The sequence below is a fragment of the Bos taurus genome, chromosome 18, assembly GCF_002263795.3.
Source record: "Bos taurus isolate L1 Dominette 01449 registration number 42190680 breed Hereford chromosome 18, ARS-UCD2.0, whole genome shotgun sequence".
NCBI classification, from domain to species: domain Eukaryota; kingdom Metazoa; phylum Chordata; class Mammalia; order Artiodactyla; family Bovidae; genus Bos; species Bos taurus.
In genome coordinates, this window is record NC_037345.1 from 24,921,877 (window position 1) to 24,940,485 (window position 18,609).

Sequence of the window (18,609 nt, forward strand, 5' to 3'; positions counted from 1 at the left end):
GAAATCGCAGCCTGGGGATTTATCTAGATGCTTCATCAAGCTTCTTAGATTACTGACCAGCCCAGTGTGCAGTCATCAGGGCCCAGCAGCTGTTTCGGAGCTAGGGGTGGTAGGGGTACCTTCTTCTGTCTTAAATGCCTTCGCGCCCTAAAGGGGCCCTTTCCTCCTGGCTCTGGCCCCTTGCCCATTCCTTGGGACAGCACGTCCTCAGCAAAGAGTAGTCCTGTTCGTGGGGACTTTATGCAAGTCCCTTAAAAACCTCTCTGGGCCTCAGCTTCCCCAGCTGTAAAATGGGGCTCACACAGCCATGTCTTCACAGGGCAGGAAGGGTTCAGCATGCTAATTTACATAATCTGCTAGCACGGTGCCCAGCCCAGAGGAAGTGCCAAGGGCCAGTTGTCAAGGTCAGTGTCATTTTGTGGCCAGCACAATGCCTCCTTCCTTTTTTTTTTTTAAATTAATTTATTTATTTGGCTGTTCCAGGCCTTAGCTGAGGCACGTGGGATCTAGATCCCTGACCAGGGATCAATTCCAGGCCCCCTGCATTAGGAGCTCGGAGTCTTAGCCACTGGACCACCAGGGAAGTCCGGGTGCCTCCTTCTTTACAAATAATACCCTTGGTGCCACCATAGTCTTCTAGCTTCACTGTCCCCACGTTACAGAGGCGCAGACCCAGCTCTGAGAGGCTCGGGGGCTTGCCCAGGGCCCTGCACACAGAGGGCAGAGGAGCTGGAATGCCAAGTTTCTAGAATACCGAAGGCTCAACTTCATCACAACTTCATCACTCACCCAGTATTTTTTGAGCCCCTGGTTTGATGCCAGTGTCTTGTGGACAGGAAGTAAACAGCAGTAAACAAAACACACAGACTCCCACCCTCACGGAGCTCACATGCCTCGTGGGGAGACAATCGGCAAATAAATAAGTGAAACGTGTAGTTTGCCTGATGGTGGCTGAGTGATGGGGAGAGAAAGCAAGCAGAGAAGCAGGGAGGGAATGCCTGGGGCGGCGGTGGGGCTAAGGTGGCCAGCGAGCCCTGAGAAGGAGACATGGGAGCCGAGCCCTAAAGGGGTGATGACAAAGATGTCATTGTCTCCATTCACCCCGTGCATCCCCCAACCCTTTAGCACTTACAGAGCAGTCTCATGACCACAGTATCAGGGAGGTCTCCTTTTCACAACCACCCTGTGCTAAAGCCAAGGAAAGCGTTATTATGAAGTCAATTTTCTGATGGGGAGATGGGGACCGAGACAAGGGACTTCCTAGTGACTGCCATGGGATCTGTGCCAGGCGGTGTGACCACACAGCTCACACCTCACCGCTCACATTGGTGAGCTGGCTTGTGCACTTGCTATGTGCCAGCCTACTCTCATTTCAGTAGGGAGGCTGCTGAGGCCCAGAGAGGGTAAGGGACTGGTCTTAAGGTGCACAGCCAGCGAGAGCTAGGCAGGATGTGGACCCAGATACTCCTGACCTGTGAGCTGGGCTCTGAGACTTCAGACCAAGATGTGAGGGCGGGATGGAGGCCTCGTGTATTCACTTCCCATGGGTGCTATAATGCATTACCACCCACTTGGTGACTGACGACAGGGAAAATTTATTGTCACACAGTTCTAGGAGCCAAAAGTCCAAACAAAGGTGTCTGTAGAGTCTGTGCTCCTCTGAAGGCTCTAGGGAAGAATCCTTCCCTGCCTCTTCCAACTTCTTTTGTTGTTCAGTCGTTCAGTCATGTCCGACTCTTTGCGACCCCATGGACGGCAGCACACCAGGCTTCCCTGTTCTTCACCATCTCCTGGACTTTGCTCAAACTCATGTCCATTGAGTCGGGGATGCCATCCAACCATCTCGTCCTTTGACCACTTCTCCTCCTGCCTTTAATCTTTCCCAGCTTCTAGAGGCTTCCAACAATCCCAGGGCTCCTCAGCTTGTAGCTGCCTCCCTCCAGTCTCAGCCTCTGTCCTCAAGTGGACTTCTTTCCTCTGCATGTCTCTGTGGTCTCTCCTCCTCTTACAAGGACCAGGTCATTGGACGGAGGACCCACCTCATCCCGTATGACCTCATCTTAACTAATTGCATTTGCAAAGATGCTATTTCCACATAAGGCCCTATTCTAAGGTTCTAGATAAATGTGAATTTTTGGAGACACTATTCATCCCATCATAGGTGAGATGGGACGTTGACCTGGTCTGTTGGCCTTGGGCCCAGGGACCCTGTGTGCTTGACCTAGCGAGCCCTCCTGGTTCTCAGGGCAGGGCTGGCTGGACCACAGCTGCAGAGCAGAGACCTCAGAGCTAGGATGCTCCAGAGACTCCAGCCTCCCTCAGCTCGGCACCTCTGCTCCCACTTCTCTCTGGCCTGCCACCCCCTTCCTCCCCACCCAGCGCCTTCAGAGTGCCCTCAGTCGACCCTCCACCATGAGGCCTTCTGGGGTTCTGGCAGCGTCTCCTCACCTTGCTCCCCAGTGCACTGTGGTCCTCCCTGTGGTGGGCACACCATCTGCCCTGTGTGGGCAAGATCCCACTGTACCTCCTCCCTTGGGCCAGGCCTCAGGGCCTCATCATCACAGAGTGACCACGGGTTCCACCTCAGGCCCCCGGTGTTTGAGGCAGAGAGCTGGACCATGGCCAGCTTTGTTTTGACTTGTCCATGAACTTGAACAGTGTCACGGTCCCTCCAAGTTATGTCACCTCTGATGCTTTCTGCATCTGCCAGCTGAGTGGCGAGCAGAATGGCCCAGGGAAGGCGGGCAGGTTGACTTCCCATGGCTGACGTGGCCTTCCCCTTCAGGCTGGGGTCCATACCTAGACCAGAAACCTGCTGTAAAACCCCCAGCCTATATCCTTCCACCCAGGACCAGTGCCGCCTGGGGGTGGGCCTGAGGCTATGGACCTCGACATGTCAGGGCTGAGCTGCTTAAGGCTTTGCAAACTGGGCCCTCCTCCTGGCTCCCTGGCCTCAGTTTCCCCACCAGCCGCCTCTCAGGAAGCTGTGCTTGAAGAAGCGCCTGGAAGAGAGAAGCACGTGATGTGGCTGTGAACGTCTGCTGTTGCTGCCAGGAAAGCACCAGCAGAGTTCTTCTTCTGAGAGGAAGGAGGAAGCTGGGGCCTGGTCTATATATTCCTGGCTATGTAATCAAACAAATCACTTGACACATAATGGGGATTACACGCAGCAAACCCAACTGATGAGCTGGGTCCTGGTCTAGGAGCTTGACAAGGATGGGTTTGTTTTGCCAGCATCCCTGTGAGGCTGGAGGGGCCGAGGCCTGGGAGGACAGGCAGGCTGCCCAGTGATCATCTGAATCTGACCGCAGGCAGGATGGCTCAGGGGGCTTCCCAGATGGCTCAGTCATAAGAAATCTGCCTGCCAGTGAGGAGACGAGGGAGCCATGAGCTCGATCCCTGGCTCAGAAAGATCCCCTGGAGAAGGAAATGGCAACCCACTCCAGTATTCTTGCCTGGAGAATTCCATGGGGTCGCACAGAGTCAAACAGAGCTGAGCACTCATGCACGCACACAAGCTGATTCCGGAGCCCTCCCCCTCGCCGCCCCCAGGGCAAGCACTGGCCAGGTGTCCTCAGGGACCAGAGGAACTGCTAGGAGTTCCTCTCCCTGCCTCTGGCTCCCAGGGCCCTGGGTGTGGTCTCAGCCGCCACCCTCTTTCTTTCCCGTCCTCCTCTGTGGGTGCTCAATCTCTAGATGCCCCTTGGGAAAGGGCTCTGAGGGGCCAGGGGTGGTGGCCCCACCCTCAGCCTGACAAGGGCAGGGCCTGGGTGGGGCTGCCTGACCCCCCTCTCCCTCCCTCTCTCCTCCAGGACCCTGCAGTAGCCATCCCCAAGGGAACACTCATGGCCATTTTCTGGACCACTGTCTCCTACCTGGCCATCTCGGCCACCATCGGTAAGCTGACAGCCCAGAGCGCTGGAGGGGCCACAGGGTGCAGTCGGCTCTCTAACAGGGAGGGCCGAGCCGGGAAGGCGTGGCAACACCAGGAAGTGGAGCTGTGGATTTTATTTTGTGGGGGGCACCATGGTGGCAACCAGAACATCTTTATGGTGGGAGGTAGTTTGTGGTGGAGATGTGGGGTCAGACGAGGCTCCTCTGATCCCTTCAAACCTCAGGTTACAGATTCAAGAGTGTAAAATCCTGTAGGAAAAATCAAGCTCCAACCCTAGGAATAATAATAAAAATAGTGATGCTGAGGATGAGGAAGATGATTCTAGCAACTGACTTATTATCATGTGCTCAGTCCTTTACATGCCTTATTACATTTAATCCAGGCACTGGTCATTTCTGCCTTTTGATGGAGGAGAAAGCAAGGGCTCAGAGAGGTCAAGTGACCTGCCGAAGGTCACACAGCCTGAGTGGTAGAGGTGGGCTTTGGACCCAGGCCTGGGCTGTTGACACTCGCCTCTCACTGAGACCCTCACACACGCTCTTGCTCTCAGTAACCACCCTGCGAGGTGAGCTGCTCACAGATGGCCAAGGGACGTGGCCCAGTCATAGCCACTCGGGGCCTGAGAGTCAGGTCTCCCTCATAAGGAGGACACTGTGACCTTGGGTCACTTAGGCTCCTTGTGCCTCTATAGAATAGCAACAACAACAAAAATAATAGAAATACCTGCTTCCCAGGAGTGTTTAATATGCTTAACACAGGGCCTGGCATGTCGAAAGTGCTCCCACATAGAGCTAAAATGATTATCATTATTACAAAGTAAAGGAAGAGCTGGCCCAGCAGCAGCATCTCGCCCTCTGCAGAAGTGACCAGCATTTTCCGGGTGGCAGGGGAGGAGGGAGGAAGGGAGGGAGACCTCCCCACACCCTCCTTCCTCCCCAGGCTCCTGTGTGGTTCGAGATGCCTCTGGGGGGCTGAATGACACGGTGACCCCCGGCTCAGGCGCCTGCGAGGGGCTGGCCTGTGGCTACGGCTGGAACTTCACCGAGTGCGCCCAGCAGCGCAGCTGCCGCTACGGCCTCATCAACTACTATCAGGCACGCGCAGCCCCGCCGGATGCCAGGAGGGCCGGGTGGAGGCTGGAACGGGCTGGAGAAGACAAGGCTTGGGGGGATGGCTCAAGGTTGGGGAAAGAGTTTCAGATAGGGGCTCCGGGCCCAGTTCCTGCCCCCGCAGGCACTGGGTCCCCAGTGAGGGTTGCAGGCTCGGGTGGAAGCTTCCAGACACAGCCCCTGCTTGCCATGGGGACTGGGGTGACCCGGGTGGGGGCTCTGGGCCCACCCCTCACCTCGGAGGTCTGAACCCCATGTCCCCGCAGACTATGAGCATGGTGTCAGGCTTCGCACCCCTGATCACAGCTGGCATCTTTGGGGCCACCCTTTCCTCTGCCCTGGCCTGTCTCGTCTCTGCCGCCAAAGTCTTCCAGGTGAGGCCTCAGGAGGGGGCGGGAGAGTCTGAGAGGCCAGGTGACCTCCAGAGGTCGGAGGAGTCATGTGACCTCGTGTCTAGATGGGAAGGAAAGGAGCTGGGAAACCAAAGGCTTGCAGGAAGCAGCCCCCTTGCTGCACTGAGCTTTGAAGAGCACCCACCTTTCCCATCCCGCACCCTCCCTGCACAGTCTGGCACCCCATCTGCAGCCCACCCTCCCAGTCTCCCTCCGATGTGATCAGCCCCCTTTCAGTCTTCGTGGTGAAGTGGAGAGGGCGGGAGATCCCCCACTTTCACAGAGACAGAAGGCAGGTGGGATATCCCCCACTTTCACAGAGACAGAAGCCAGGAAGTGCCCTGCTGAGGTCAAGGAGAGAGCAAGCAGGGGCTGGGGTCCAGGTGGCCGCAGGGGAGGGGACGGGCAGGTCCCGGCCAGGGGTGAGCGTGTCGCCCTGTGCCCACAGTGCCTGTGCCTGGACCAGCTGTACCCGCTCATCGGCTTCTTCGGCAAAGGCTATGGCAAGAACAACGAGCCGGTGCGTGGCTACCTGCTGGCCTATGCCATCGCTGTGGCCTTCATCATCATCGGTGAGTGGCCGAGGGCACGCAGGGCCGCCACCTCTCCGGCTGGCCACAGGGCAGGGCCCGACCTGCTTTCCCTGGTTCTGCCCTCCTGTGTGCTAGCGTCTGGGCCCTCCCTCCCCAGGTCTGAACCAGCCCCCAGGAAACACTGGGAGCACAGGGCAAGCGACTGATTGCTCCTCGGGAGCTGATACAAGCAGCTGGGTCACTATCTCTGTAGGTGCAGAAGCTACACCAACCTCATTTCTCAGACCTTGAGCTACTGGGTCCCTTGGGGTCTGAGACAGGGGATGCCCTTGGAGAAAGAGCCCAGTTAATCAGTTAGCTAGACTGACCTCTATCCTGGCTTTGCCATGTGCCAGGTGAGTGACCTTGGAGAAGGTACTTCACCTCCCAGAGCCTCGGTTTCTTTGTCTGCAAAATGGGAGCAACAATGCGTAGAGGGTGTGTCGCTGATGGGCAGGAAGAGACCACGTATGTACACACACACACACGCATTCATATATGCACACGCTCGTGTGTGCCCACTCCCCAGTACTTTCTGAAGTTTAGCCAACAAGGCAGAACTTGCCAGGAGAGAGGTGACCCGACCAAGCAAAAGCAGTGGCCATGAAGACCCCTGACCCTCCTCCCGAAGCAGGAATGGGGCCAGGGTCAGTGACTGGTGAACCTCCCCTGGCTGGGGGGCGCTTTCCTGCCACAGCTGAATCCCTGCGACTTAGGCCGGCACCGCCAACCCAGGAGACATAGCCTAGTGATCTAGCCCCACTTCCATTCGAGGGAAACGTTCCAGACTGGGTCTTACACCAGATGAAGAGGCAGGAGGGCCACACCCAGGGCTGGAAACACCTGGTCAGGTCCGGGGTCCTGGATGTTGTTGCTTGTTTCCTGCTCACCCTGCGGTCCACCCCCTCCTCCAATTTGATGTCCTTTCATCTGGGTGGTTCTGACTGGACCTCAGACGGAGGACAGTGATCTCAGATGTTCCTGGTCAGGTTCTTGTGCTGATTCAATGGACTTGTGTACAGAAGACCCGGCACACAGAGGCGCTTGTCTTGTTCGGGGATCGTGCAGAAGCAGGCCCTGAGACAAGGATTCATGTGCAGAAGTGTGCCGGGGTGCCAGGGCAGGGGGCTCGCCAGACAGGGAAGGGCAGGAGTCAGGTCTTGAGCAGGCTTCCACTGCAGATGGAACTGTGATATGGCCCCAAGGTTTCAGATAACAGATGGCATGTGTCTTGGGTTGCATTGTAAGATGTATTTCTTATTACAATTTGTGGTCACAAAAGAAGTGACAGCACTGTCCTGGGTCATCCTGTAGCCTGACAGGATCCACCCTTGCATTCCTCTTCATCCTCCATTGTTACGAAACAATGGGCTTTGAGATTCACAAAATGATGGGCCCCTTTCACAGATGAGAAAGCTGAGACTGAGCCTTGGTGGCCCGTCTGGCATTCCCTTACCCTGAGAGGGAGGATTCTGGGGACTCTGTGATGGAGCTGCCCAACAGACTGTCTCCTCTCTCCCTTGGGTCCCTGAAGCTGAGCTCAACACCATCGCCCCCATCATCTCCAACTTCTTCCTGTGCTCCTACGCCCTCATCAACTTCAGCTGCTTCCATGCCTCCATCACCAACTCTCCTGGTAAGCAAGGCCCTCATCTCTCCATGGGAAGTGACACTTGGGGCTGGGGTATGGAGAGGGGGCGTGGAAGACATGGATGCAGGTGGGAAGACCAAGGTCATCTGTCAAACTGAAGTCAATTAAAGGTAACTTTCCAATAATAATAATAACAGCTATCCTTTATCAGGCACTTACAATGTACATACATTCTGCATGGATTCATACACTGTTTACAGCGTGCAGAGACTTTTCTCTTGCCTTCCTCCCCCAGATTTAAGGGAGTCAGGAACCTGGTTCCCAAGAGAGGGAAGAAAATCACCAGAGAGGCTGCAGGTTGCACTTGCCCAACTCCAGGGGGCGCCATTCACGACATCATAGATTTATATGTTTATTATGAATACTTTCTGGCAGATGGCAGCAAAGAGTCTTCCAGGAAGACTTTTTCCAATCGGCCTGAAACTGCTGATAAGCTGGTCCCCGAGCCACCTTTTCCCTAGGCCGTGGACCACGGTGCCCTGGAGTTGTGCCGTGGGGTGGCTTTCACTAGTGGTGGCCCTGGCACAGCTGCAGATATGGGCCTTGCAGAATCAACTCCTTCCCCTCCATTCACCCCCTTGGCTCTGTGCGAGCCCCGGAAGCCAGCAGTGTTGCTGACGCTGGGTGTCCTGTGGCCGTATTTGGCCAGAGCCGGATGCCTGTCCTTTGGTACAGCCTGTTCACGTGGGAGGGTGCCAACCAAGGCAGGCGTGTGGCTCTATCAGTGCTTCTAAGCCCAATCCCAGGAAGCAAGATGGGTGGGCAAAGGCTGGGACCCCGGCTCTGGGCACTATGGGCATTGCCACCCCGACCCTGCCCAGCTGTGCTGGCTCAGAGGGAGACTCCAGAGTGTTGAGTGTACTTCCATGCCCTGTGCCCCCCACCAGGGTGGAGACCCTCGTTCCGATACTACAGCAAGTGGGCAGCGCTGTTTGGGGCGATCATCTCCGTGGTCATCATGTTCCTCCTCACCTGGTGGGCGGCCCTCATCGCCATCGGCGTGGTCCTCTTCCTCCTGCTCTATGTGATCTACAAGAAGCCAGGTGTGTGTCTCAGGCGGCCCTGGGGGTCAGGTGTCCCCTTCTCGCCCTGAGGCTGCTGAGCCAGCCTGCCCATCAGCTCAGCCAGAGGGCCTGTCTCAGAGTCTGTGCTCCCAAGGGCTCCCTCTGGTCCTCCAGCCTCATCCCTCCCCATGGGGTGAGGAGCCCCCAGGGAGTGTGCCCACTCAGAGCCCACACCACCCCCTGCCAGACACCCAGGACCTGGAATTGCCTGCTCAGGTCCAACCTCCGGAGAGTGGCTGGCCTGCTGGTGTGCGTACCAGACCAGGGGCTGCCTGATAGAAAGGCAGGCAGTCAGAGCCTGGACACAGGGGCAGGGGTGTCTACACTCAGGCAGGCAAGGATCCCAGGAGACAGCACTCTCAGAGTGAGATAAAGAACTCCAGGAAAGCCTAGAACTCTCAAGTTGAACTTGGCCTTCCAGGTCATTGTGAAGGTCTGTTTGTCAAAGGAGGAGACTAGTTTGTAGAGTTCAATAGCTTGATGTAATGTATAATGTTTGAGCGTGTAGCCATATTGTAAGTGCAAAGGTTAGGAACAGAACTACAGGCTGTCAACTGCTCCCATGAGTGTTTGCTTCCTAAAGGTCAACATTCCCTCCCTTGTACTTAATGTCTGGTTTCTCCCGTGACTTCTAACCTCAGAGGTGAACTGGGGCTCCTCGGTACAGGCGGGCTCCTACAACCTGGCCCTGAGCTACTCTGTGGGTCTCAATGAGGTGGAGGACCACATCAAGAACTACCGGTGAGCACGGGCTCGGGGTGCCTGGGGTGCAGGGCTGGCTCTGACCCTGCTCTGGAGATCCCCAGCCAAGACCTGACACCTGACCAGCAGACCCAGGATGGGCACGGCCCCTTCTCGGAGAGGGAGCAGGGTCGGGAAGCATCGCCCAGCAGTCAGGAGACCAGAGTAGATGCTGCCCAGTGGGGCCCAAGCAAGTCTAGTGGCCTCTCTGTACCTAAGTTCCACAGTGGAATATGCTCTGCGCGATACAAACAGACAACACGGACATCCCTCCGTGTCCACCGGGGCCTGGATCCAGCCCCACCTCCCATCCCCTGCCCAGATACCAACATCCTCAGGTGCTGAGGTCCCTTACGTAGAAAGCCTAGTACCTTTGGCCCTTGCTGTCCACTGTCCCACATCCAGATTCAATCTCCATGCTTGATTTTTTAAAAAATATTTTTCTGGCCACGCGGGGTCTTATTTGCAGCACTTGGGATCTTTGATCTTTGTTTCAGTGTGCAGAATCTTTAGTTGCAGCATGTGGTATCTAGTTCTTCAACCAGGGGTGGACCCGGGCCCCCTGCATTAGGAGTGCAGAGTCTTAGCCACTGGGCCGCCAGGGAAGTCCCCACCACACTTGGTTGAACCTGCAGATGTAGAACCTACAGATTCTAAGTGCCACCTGTTCGTAAGGGTGCTCTGATGTTATAATTTGTGAGGCTGACTGTGCTGAGCCTCTCCCAAGTACTCTTCAAAGCTGATTCCCCTCCTAAGTGAGGGAAATTGTACCTCCAGAATCCCTTTCCCAACAGATCACAATGTTAATGATCGGACGTATCTAGGTGTCAATCCTATGCTAGGTGACCTACACAGCGTCGGCACAACCCTCTGAGGTATATGAAACTGCTAACCCCATTCACAGATGAGAACACTGAGGCAAGGAGAGGTTAAGTAATGGGCCCCAACTCACACAGCTGGTGAATGGCCAGTTTTGTCTGGTTCCAACTGAGTCTGGTAGTGACCCTTGACTGTGAGCCTTGGCTGCCTCTTCTACCCAGTAACACAGTGATCTCGTGAGTGAGGGGCCTCCCTACTCGCAGTCTTGATTCTGCTCACACCATGCTGTGCTGGGCGGAGCGGGGACAGTAGGTGGAGCAGCAGGAGGGAGGTTCGCCCCAGGGGAGCTTGTGGTGGCCTGGACAGGAGGGACAAGGAACACCCAGTGTGGTGGCTGGCCACAGAGAGAGCTGGAAAGGAGTCATGGATGGGAAGACCACGGGCTGGTTCCTCTGCTTAGGAAGGGAGTCCTGGAGATGGGGCAATGCCTGGAGCAACTCTATTTGGCATCCACACCCCCAACTCTGTCCTAATTGCTCTTTCCCTTCCCCTCCTCAGCCCCCAGTGCCTGGTGCTCACGGGGCCCCCCAACTTCCGCCCGGCCCTGGTGGACTTCGTGGGCACCTTCACCCGGAACCTCAGCCTGATGATCTGTGGCCATGTGCTCATGGTGAGTGTCCCCTGCAGGGAGGGTGGGGCTGTGTTCCTGGAGGAGCCTTTGGGCACCGGGTCCACCCCCAAGGGTGGGCGTGGGGTAGGGTGAGGTAGGGGCCGGAGGAGGGGCTGTGGAGCCTGGACAGGCTCTCTCCCCTTCCCTGTCCCTGTCACTGGCTTCTCCCCACTGCCCAGCCCCTCACCTGCTCCCTCCATCTTCCTCCTGGCCTTCCCCCTCCCTAGTGAAAAAGTGAAAGTGAAAGTCGCTCAGTCCTCATGTGTCTGACTCTTTGCGACCCTATGGACTATATTCTTCAGGCCAGAATACTGGAGTGGGTAGCCTTCCGCTTCTCCAGGGAATCTCCCCAACCCAGGAATCGAACCCAGGTCTCCCTCATTGCAGGCAGATTCTTTACCAGCTGAGCCACAGGGAAGCCCTCCTCCTCCTCTTTTTTTCCCCTAATTCTGTAAAGGAAACCAGCAGTGAGCCCAGGGGACAACCTCCAGGGCAAGAGAGGAACTGTGTCTCAGGTCAGAGGGTAAAGGCCACCCCTGAGGTCATGTGTCCCTGCCACCCACAGGGCCCCCGCAAACAGAGGATGCCTGAGCTCCGGCTCATCGCCAACGGGCACACCAAGTGGCTGAACAAGAGGAAGATCAAAGCCTTCTACTCCGACGTGCTCGCCGAGGACCTCCGCAGCGGCGTCCAGGTTCTCATGCAGGTGGGTGGGCCTGGGGCTTCCCCAGAGGCCTTACTACTTGCTTGGCAACCTGGAAGTGGGATGCCCCGGTGGGCTAGTTGAAGCCCCTTTTGCTGCAATGGGAGTCTCACCTTCCTCCCCCTCTCTGGATGTGCTGATTCAGGGCACCTTCTCCAAGTGCCCAGGATCCCGGGGACACTGCCTTGGAGACCGGTGGGAGCTGCTGACACATTTTGTGGTTTGGGGACTTTTTAACGATATAATCTACAGACAGCAAAGTGAAATAGTGTAGAGTTTGATATATGTTTACAAATGCAGACACCACTTAGTGCTATGAAACCACCACTCGGGTCAAGTTCTAGAACATTCCATTCAGGCAATTCCTTTTATTGCTCAGTGTTCTTATTTGTAAAGTGGGATGCATGGATAAAATAACAGTTGTTAATTCTGAGTCAACATAGGGGACTCCTTTTCAATAGTTTCCAGTATTTCTCAAGATTAAAAAAGAGCAGACAAGGTCTCCTATTGGGATTATAAAACTACTTGGAGCAGAGGTAGAAGTTATGATTGTGTGATATTTTAAATGTATTAAATGCCACTGAATTATACACTTTTAAATGGTTGATTTTATGTTATGTAAACTTTACCTCAAAAATTAAAAAAAAAAATTTAACATTAAAAAAAGAGAAATATAAAAGATGTATGGATTAGGTGACCCAGGAGTACTCTAAGCTTGACATCCAAATTCAAGTGCCCTGTTACAGGAAATAATTCCATAAATAAATAGTAGCTGGGATAATCCAGAACTAATGGGACAGTCCAGCTGTTAGCCCTGCTTGCAGATGCCTCAGGGAATAACTCTGGCTATAGCTTCACCTTTCTCATGGGTGTATCCAGGCAACGAGGACCTTGAACTGGGAGATATTTCTCCTGAGCCCCCCACCCCATGGCGGAGAGGGAAACTGGGCTGAGACCAAGCTCCACCCTAGTCACAGAACAGAGGCCTGACCCGTCACCACATCCCCACCCTGTGGCAGGCCGCAGGTCTCGGGAGGATGAAGCCCAACATTCTGGTGATCGGATTCAAGAAGAACTGGCAGTCGGCTCACCCAGCCACGGTGGAAGACTACATTGGCATCCTGCAGTGAGTGAGGTCACCAGGCGGGGCAGGGCCTGAGGCCTCTTGACTTGGGCCTTTGGCGTTTCCTGGTCCTTGGGAAGGAGAGGGGAAGCAGTGGGCGCTGTAAGAAGCTGAGTCCACTGGTTCAAAGCTGAGGAAGAAAAGACAGACGGAGGGTCCCCCACTCTGTCCCGTGGGTCATAGGCACCCAGATTGGCAGAGAACAGGCAAGTAACAGTGAAGTGGGCCAGGTGTGGGCCATCGGGGAACGGTGGGGACTGTGGCAAACGGAAAGGAACAGGTGTTCCCTGGCTCCAGCTAATTGTGCCAGGCAGAAATGAGGACCCAGTGTTGCCAGGTCTTCTAGTTTTTCAGAAAGTCAAAAATGTGAGTTTTTAGGTGAAAATCGTGTGCTTACCTGGGGGCTGCAGAAGACCTGCAAATACCCAGCTCTCAAGCTGTGAGGTGGTACCACTGAAACCAGGCCTCCGAGGAGGTGACAAGCTGGGGAATGGGACCAGGGGATAAACTCCCTGGGATTTCAGGGTTAACTCCAAACCCATTCTCTTTCATTTCTTGCTGTGCAAAGTCCAGAAAATGCCTGCTTGAGCTGCTTTTCTGCCTTGATGGGGTATGGAGAGGCAGTGTGCTGGGGCATTTAACAAGCATGAGGCTGAGTGCTGGGGACCTGGGCCTGGCTTCCAGGTCTGCTGGGAACCAGCTGTATGACTGAGCAGTGCATCTCACCACCTCTAGCAAAATCACAACAGGAGGCAGTACATACCCGCTCTGTAGGAACCCCTACATAGTGGCTTCAATATGCCAAAACTCCAAACTGCTGAAGCCTAAAGGGCCCTGTCCCAGAGACTTGTGATTAGAGTTCAGAGAGGGCAGTGCTTAGCCTAGTAGATTAGCCCTGATGGTGGGCTCTTGGGCACCCTGTCAACCAGGCAGTTAATATACTTGTGGGGTGGGAGTCTTCCAGACATACCATACAGACAGCCCACTGCTGTCTTCATGAGTGAGGCCGTTCCTGTGTGCATGTCCAACTTCAGCTATTTAATTCTGATCTGAACTGGCCACTTCCTTAGCGTGTGGTCATAGAAAAGTTACTCCCTAAAACTTAGATTTTGCATCTGTCAAATGGGAGTAGCAATTCCCATTCCCACCTCTGTTGGTAGAGATGTGAAGATGAGCCACGTGTGATGCTTTCAAACTGTGGTGCTGGAGAAGACTCTTGAGAGTCCCTTGGACTGCAAGGAGATCAAACCAGTTAATCCTAAAGGAAATCAACCCCGAATATTCACTGGAAGGACTGATGCTGAAGCTGAAACTCTAATACTATGGCCACCTGATGTGAAGAACTGACTCATTGGAAAAGACCCTGATGCTGGGAAAGATTGAAGGCAGGAAGAGAAGGGGGTGACAGAGGATGAGATGGCTGGATGGCATCACCAACTCAATAGACACGAGTTTGAGTAAACTCCGGGAGATAGTGAAGGACAGGGAGGCCTGGCATGCTACAGTCTAGTCCATGGGGTCGACAGTCAGACACTACTTAGCAACTGAGCAACAGCAACAATCAGGAGGACAGGGCTGGTTCCGAGACTGGCCCGACTCAGTTTCCCCCAAGAGGGTCTGCAGGATCCACAGTGCCTCAGACAGTAGAGCTAGAGGGGTCCTGGCCACCTCTCCGGTCCTGCCTGCACGTTATACAGATGGGAGACTGAGGCCCAGAGAGGAGAAGGGTATGGTGGGAGGCAGGGTCAGCTCTAGACAGGCCTCCTGGGGGCTGGGGGCTGGGGGCGGGGCCGAGAGCAGGTTGACCCCATGACCTCTCTCTCCAGCGACGCTTTTGATCTCAACTACGGTGTCTGTGTCATGAGGATGCGTGAGGGCCTCAACATCTCAGAGGTGATGCAGGCGCACAGTGAGTACCCCCCTTCTTGACACCCCTGTCAAAGACAACAGGATCCCAGGAAGCTCTAGAACCCATTTTTTTCCCCAAGTGGTTCAGGGAGGAGAGGGGGAAATTAGTAAGGAATAAAAGGTCACAGACTCCTAGGAAGTCAGTTTTTGATGGAAATCATCAGATTTCTAAAAGGAGAAACTGAGGTTCTGAAAGGGGATGTGGCTAGTTCAAGGCCTTGCTTGACTGGACCACAGCTCCCCAGATCACCATGGGAGCATTTGTAACCAGATGGGATAAAGAGGAACTAAGACAGGAGAGAGAAAAAGACGGGGAGAAGAGCCACGTGAAGACCCCAGAGCATGAAAACACACACAGAGAGGCCATGAAAGCTGGGGATAGAGTAGGGAGATGTGCTACATTTAAGGCCACATGTAAATAGATCTGAACTCGTTATTTTTAGAAGCGTGATAGAAATAACACATATAAAGACAATGGGGGTGGGGGGTGTGATGCTGAGAGGAGCGGATGCTGCAGGCCAGCCTGGGTCTTGTTCACCCAGGTCACCGATGGGCTGAGGGTGTGCCTGGCAGCTGGTAGTTCAATGAATATTTACACAACCAGAATTTGCAGAGCAGCAGCCACACTCCTGACCAAGGTGGCTTTAGGTGCTGGGCGTGCAGCAGGGAACAAAACCAAGTCTGCCCTGGAGGAGCTGACATTCTGGGGGAAACGCAGTGGACCCAGGACTCATTGCAGGCAGTGATAGCTCATGAGGTGTCCTGAGGAAGCCCACACAGAGGGGAATGCGGGCAGGAGGGCCTCTCTGAGGAGGGCGCTTATTTCTAGAAGGAGAGGGCTGGGGAAAGAGGGCGCTTGGCTCTGAGGCCACCCACCCACTGCTGAGACCTGGTGGGAAGGAGCATGCCTTGTTTGAGCAGACAGGAAGCTGGTGGGGGGTGCATGGAGTGTGCAGGGAGGTAGAGACCAGATCAGTGGAAGCTGCAGAGTCAGGACCTTCCCCCAGGGTAAGAGGGCCCCCAGAGAAGCCTGGGTACAAAGCTCCCCCTCTTTTTCAGTTAACCCTATGTTTGATCCAGCAGAGGATAGCAAGGAAGCCAGGGCCGGCGGGGCCCACCTGTCTGTCTCCGGCACAGGTCAGTCCCCCCACCCCAACTCAGAGGCACAGGGAGCTCTCACCCTGGGGAGCACTGAGTGATGGGCCACGGGGGAACTCGGCCGAGGGCAGGAGATTTTTGTTTTTGGCAGTGACCTGAAACCCCTAGGATTGGGTCACAGGGAGTTGGTAGGGCAGTGGGGCTAGGGGCAAGGTAAAGATTTCCAGCCCTGCTGGAGAATTCAGAGTCCAGGCATCGTGGGACACCATCCAGTAGGCTCTGGGGCCCAAGTCCTGCCCCTCCAAGGGCCCCCTGGCCATGCTCCGATGCAGAGGGGCAACAACACCCTGGGAAGCAGGGAAACAGTGCAGGGGCTGGGAGTGTCCTGTGGGCATTTGTGAGGGGCACAGGGGAGTTTTTAAGAGAATGGTCCCACCCCCGGAGCCAACCAGAATCCAGGGAGAGAGAAGCTGGGAGCAGAGGCGGGGCACATCCCAGCACTGCTCTTCCGGGGTCCCTGCCCCGGGAGTCTCCCATAGGGGGGCGTCCCCAGCGCATGCGCACAGCAAGGGCTTCCGGCCACCGTGTGCACAAGCCCATGCTGTGTTCCCAGACAGCCTCAGGCCTTTCCCTGTGCTCCGCACCCACCTGACCTGCCCCTCTGCTCCTGCAGTGGACCCCGAGGCCTTGGTGCAGGAGGAGCAGGCCAGCACAGTCTTCCAGTCGGAGCAGGGCAAGAAGACCATTGACATCTACTGGCTGTTCGACGATGGAGGTCAGTGCCCCAGGATGCCGGCTCTCCCCTGGCTGCCTCCCTTCCATGACCTCCACTCTCGGCCTCCCTCGCTGGCCGCTGACAAGGCCACTGGTGGGACCTCGGGGCCCAGCTAAAAGGAATGGGGCCCCTGGGCCCACCACTGGCCTCACGGGAGCCTGGCCAGGTCCCTCCTGTGGCCCTCTGTGTTCAGCTGTAAAATGAGGGACTTAAAGGAGCAGGTGAGGTCAGTGTGAGGAGGGACTTCAGACTGGACAGGCCGTCGGGGTCACGGGCACGTGATGTAAGTGGGAGACATGAGCTGGAGCGCAGCAAAGCTGTAGGCATATTCATCACTTACCAAAGAAAAACATGCTCTCTTGATTTTCTTGTGACTCTCAGTTTTATTGTTCCCACCCTTGATAGAGTCCTAGATACAGAGAAGATATTCTGAGCATTTACTATATGCTTGATACCAAGGGTTTACATAGGTTAACCTAATGCAGTCCCCAGGTGAAAATGATTATTAACTCCCTTTACAAATAAGGAAACTGAGGCACAGAGTGGAGAAGTCATGTGTGGATCATACAGTGATAAATGACAGCGATCTAGATTTGCATGTGAAATCAGATCAGATCAGTCGCTCAGTCGTGTCAGACTCTGCAACCCCATGAATCGCAGCACGCCAGGCCTCCCTGTCCATCACCAACTCCCAGAGTTCACTGAGACTCACATCCATCGAGTCAGTGATGCCATCCAGCCATCTCATCCTCTGTCGTCCCCTTCTCCTCCTGCCCCCAATCCCTCCCAGCATCAGAGTCTTTTCCAATGAGTCAACTCTTTGCACGAGGTGGCCAAAGTACTGGAGTTTCAGCTTCAGCATCATTCCTTCCAAAGAAATCCCAGGGCTGATCTCCTTCAGAATGGACTGGTTGGATCTCCTTGCAGTCCAAGGGACTCTCAAGAGTCTTCTCCAATACCACACTTCAAAAGCATCAATTCTTCGGCACTCAGCCTTCTTCACAGTCCAACTCTCACATCCATACATAATCACAGGAAAAACCATAGCCTTGATTAGACGAACCTTTGTTGGCAAAGTAATGTCTCTGCTTTTGAATATGCTATCTAGGTTGGTCATAACTTTCCTTCCAAGGAGTAAGCGTCTTTTAATTTCATGGCTGCAGTCACCATCTGCAGTGATTTTGGAGCCCAGAAAAATAAAGTCTAACACTGTTTCCCCATCTATTTCCCATGAAGTGGTGGGACCGGATGCCATGATCTTCGTTTAAATCCGCCCCCCTAAATGCTGGCTCACATATTTAAAAGCCTTGTGCACAGGAATTCCCTGGTGGGCACTTTCACTTCAGGGGGCGCAGGTTGGATCCCTGATTCTGGGAAATAAGATCCTGAAAGGCCAAAATAATTTTTTTTTAATTTATTTTTATTTTTCGGAGAAGGCAATGGCACCCCCTCCAGTACTCTTGCCTGGAAAACCCCATGGATGGAGGAGCCTGGTGGGCTGCAGTCCACGGGGTCTCGAAGAGTTGGACACGACTGAAGCGACTTAGCAGCAGCAGCAGCATTTTTATTTTTGGCTATGCTGGGTCTTTGTTGCTGTGTGGGTCTTTCTCTAGTTGTGGCGAGCAGGGGCCACTCTCTTGTGGTGTGCAGGCTTCTCATCGTGGTGGCTTCTCTTGTTGCGGAGCACTGGCTCTAGGGTATGCAACCTCAGTAGTGAAGCTCCCGGGCTCTAGAGCACAGGCTCAATAGTTGTGGCACACGGGCTTTATTGCTCCAAGGCCTGTGGGATCTTCCTGGATCAGGGATCAAACCCGTGTCTCCTGCATTGGCAGGCAGATCCTTTACCACTGAGCCACCAGGGAAGCCCCCCAGATTTTTTAAAAATAAATAAAAGCATCATGCCATTCAAGTAAACCCCAGCCCACAGAGCCCATGTCTCACCCTGGTTTCACCTGACAAACTCATTATAGAGATGAGTACACTGAGGTCAAGAGAAGGGATGGGGTTGCTAGAGGCAGAGTGGAGCGGGACCCAGACAAGGCTGTATCCTGAGAGCATCTTTCTCTTAACTCATGGCACCCTCCTTGCC

At 54.7% G+C, this 18,609-nt stretch overlaps 1 protein-coding gene across 4 annotated transcripts in view; it reads left to right on the plus strand.

The window, feature by feature from the left end:
• SLC12A3 (solute carrier family 12 member 3) overlaps positions 1–18,609 on the plus strand; it is a 40,339-nt gene that overhangs the window by 7,489 nt on the left and 14,241 nt on the right. For 2 of the 4 annotated variants that reach the window (XM_005218464.5, NM_001206178.1), the window contains exons 9-21: positions 3,813–3,897; positions 4,835–4,989; positions 5,271–5,378; positions 5,845–5,968; positions 7,503–7,604; positions 8,507–8,662; positions 9,325–9,424; positions 10,802–10,913; positions 11,479–11,619; positions 12,636–12,742; positions 14,566–14,648; positions 15,707–15,784; positions 16,419–16,520. In XM_005218464.5, coding sequence (XP_005218521.1) covers positions 3,813–3,897; positions 4,835–4,989; positions 5,271–5,378; positions 5,845–5,968; positions 7,503–7,604; positions 8,507–8,662; positions 9,325–9,424; positions 10,802–10,913; positions 11,479–11,619; positions 12,636–12,742; positions 14,566–14,648; positions 15,707–15,784; positions 16,419–16,520 — 1,453 coding nt within the window. The remainder of the gene's footprint in view (positions 1–3,812; positions 3,898–4,834; positions 4,990–5,270; positions 5,379–5,844; positions 5,969–7,502; positions 7,605–8,506; positions 8,663–9,324; positions 9,425–10,801; positions 10,914–11,478; positions 11,620–12,635; positions 12,743–14,565; positions 14,649–15,706; positions 15,785–16,418; positions 16,521–18,609) is intronic. The other 2 variants (XM_005218465.5, XM_015475706.3) reach the window with 2 other exon arrangements.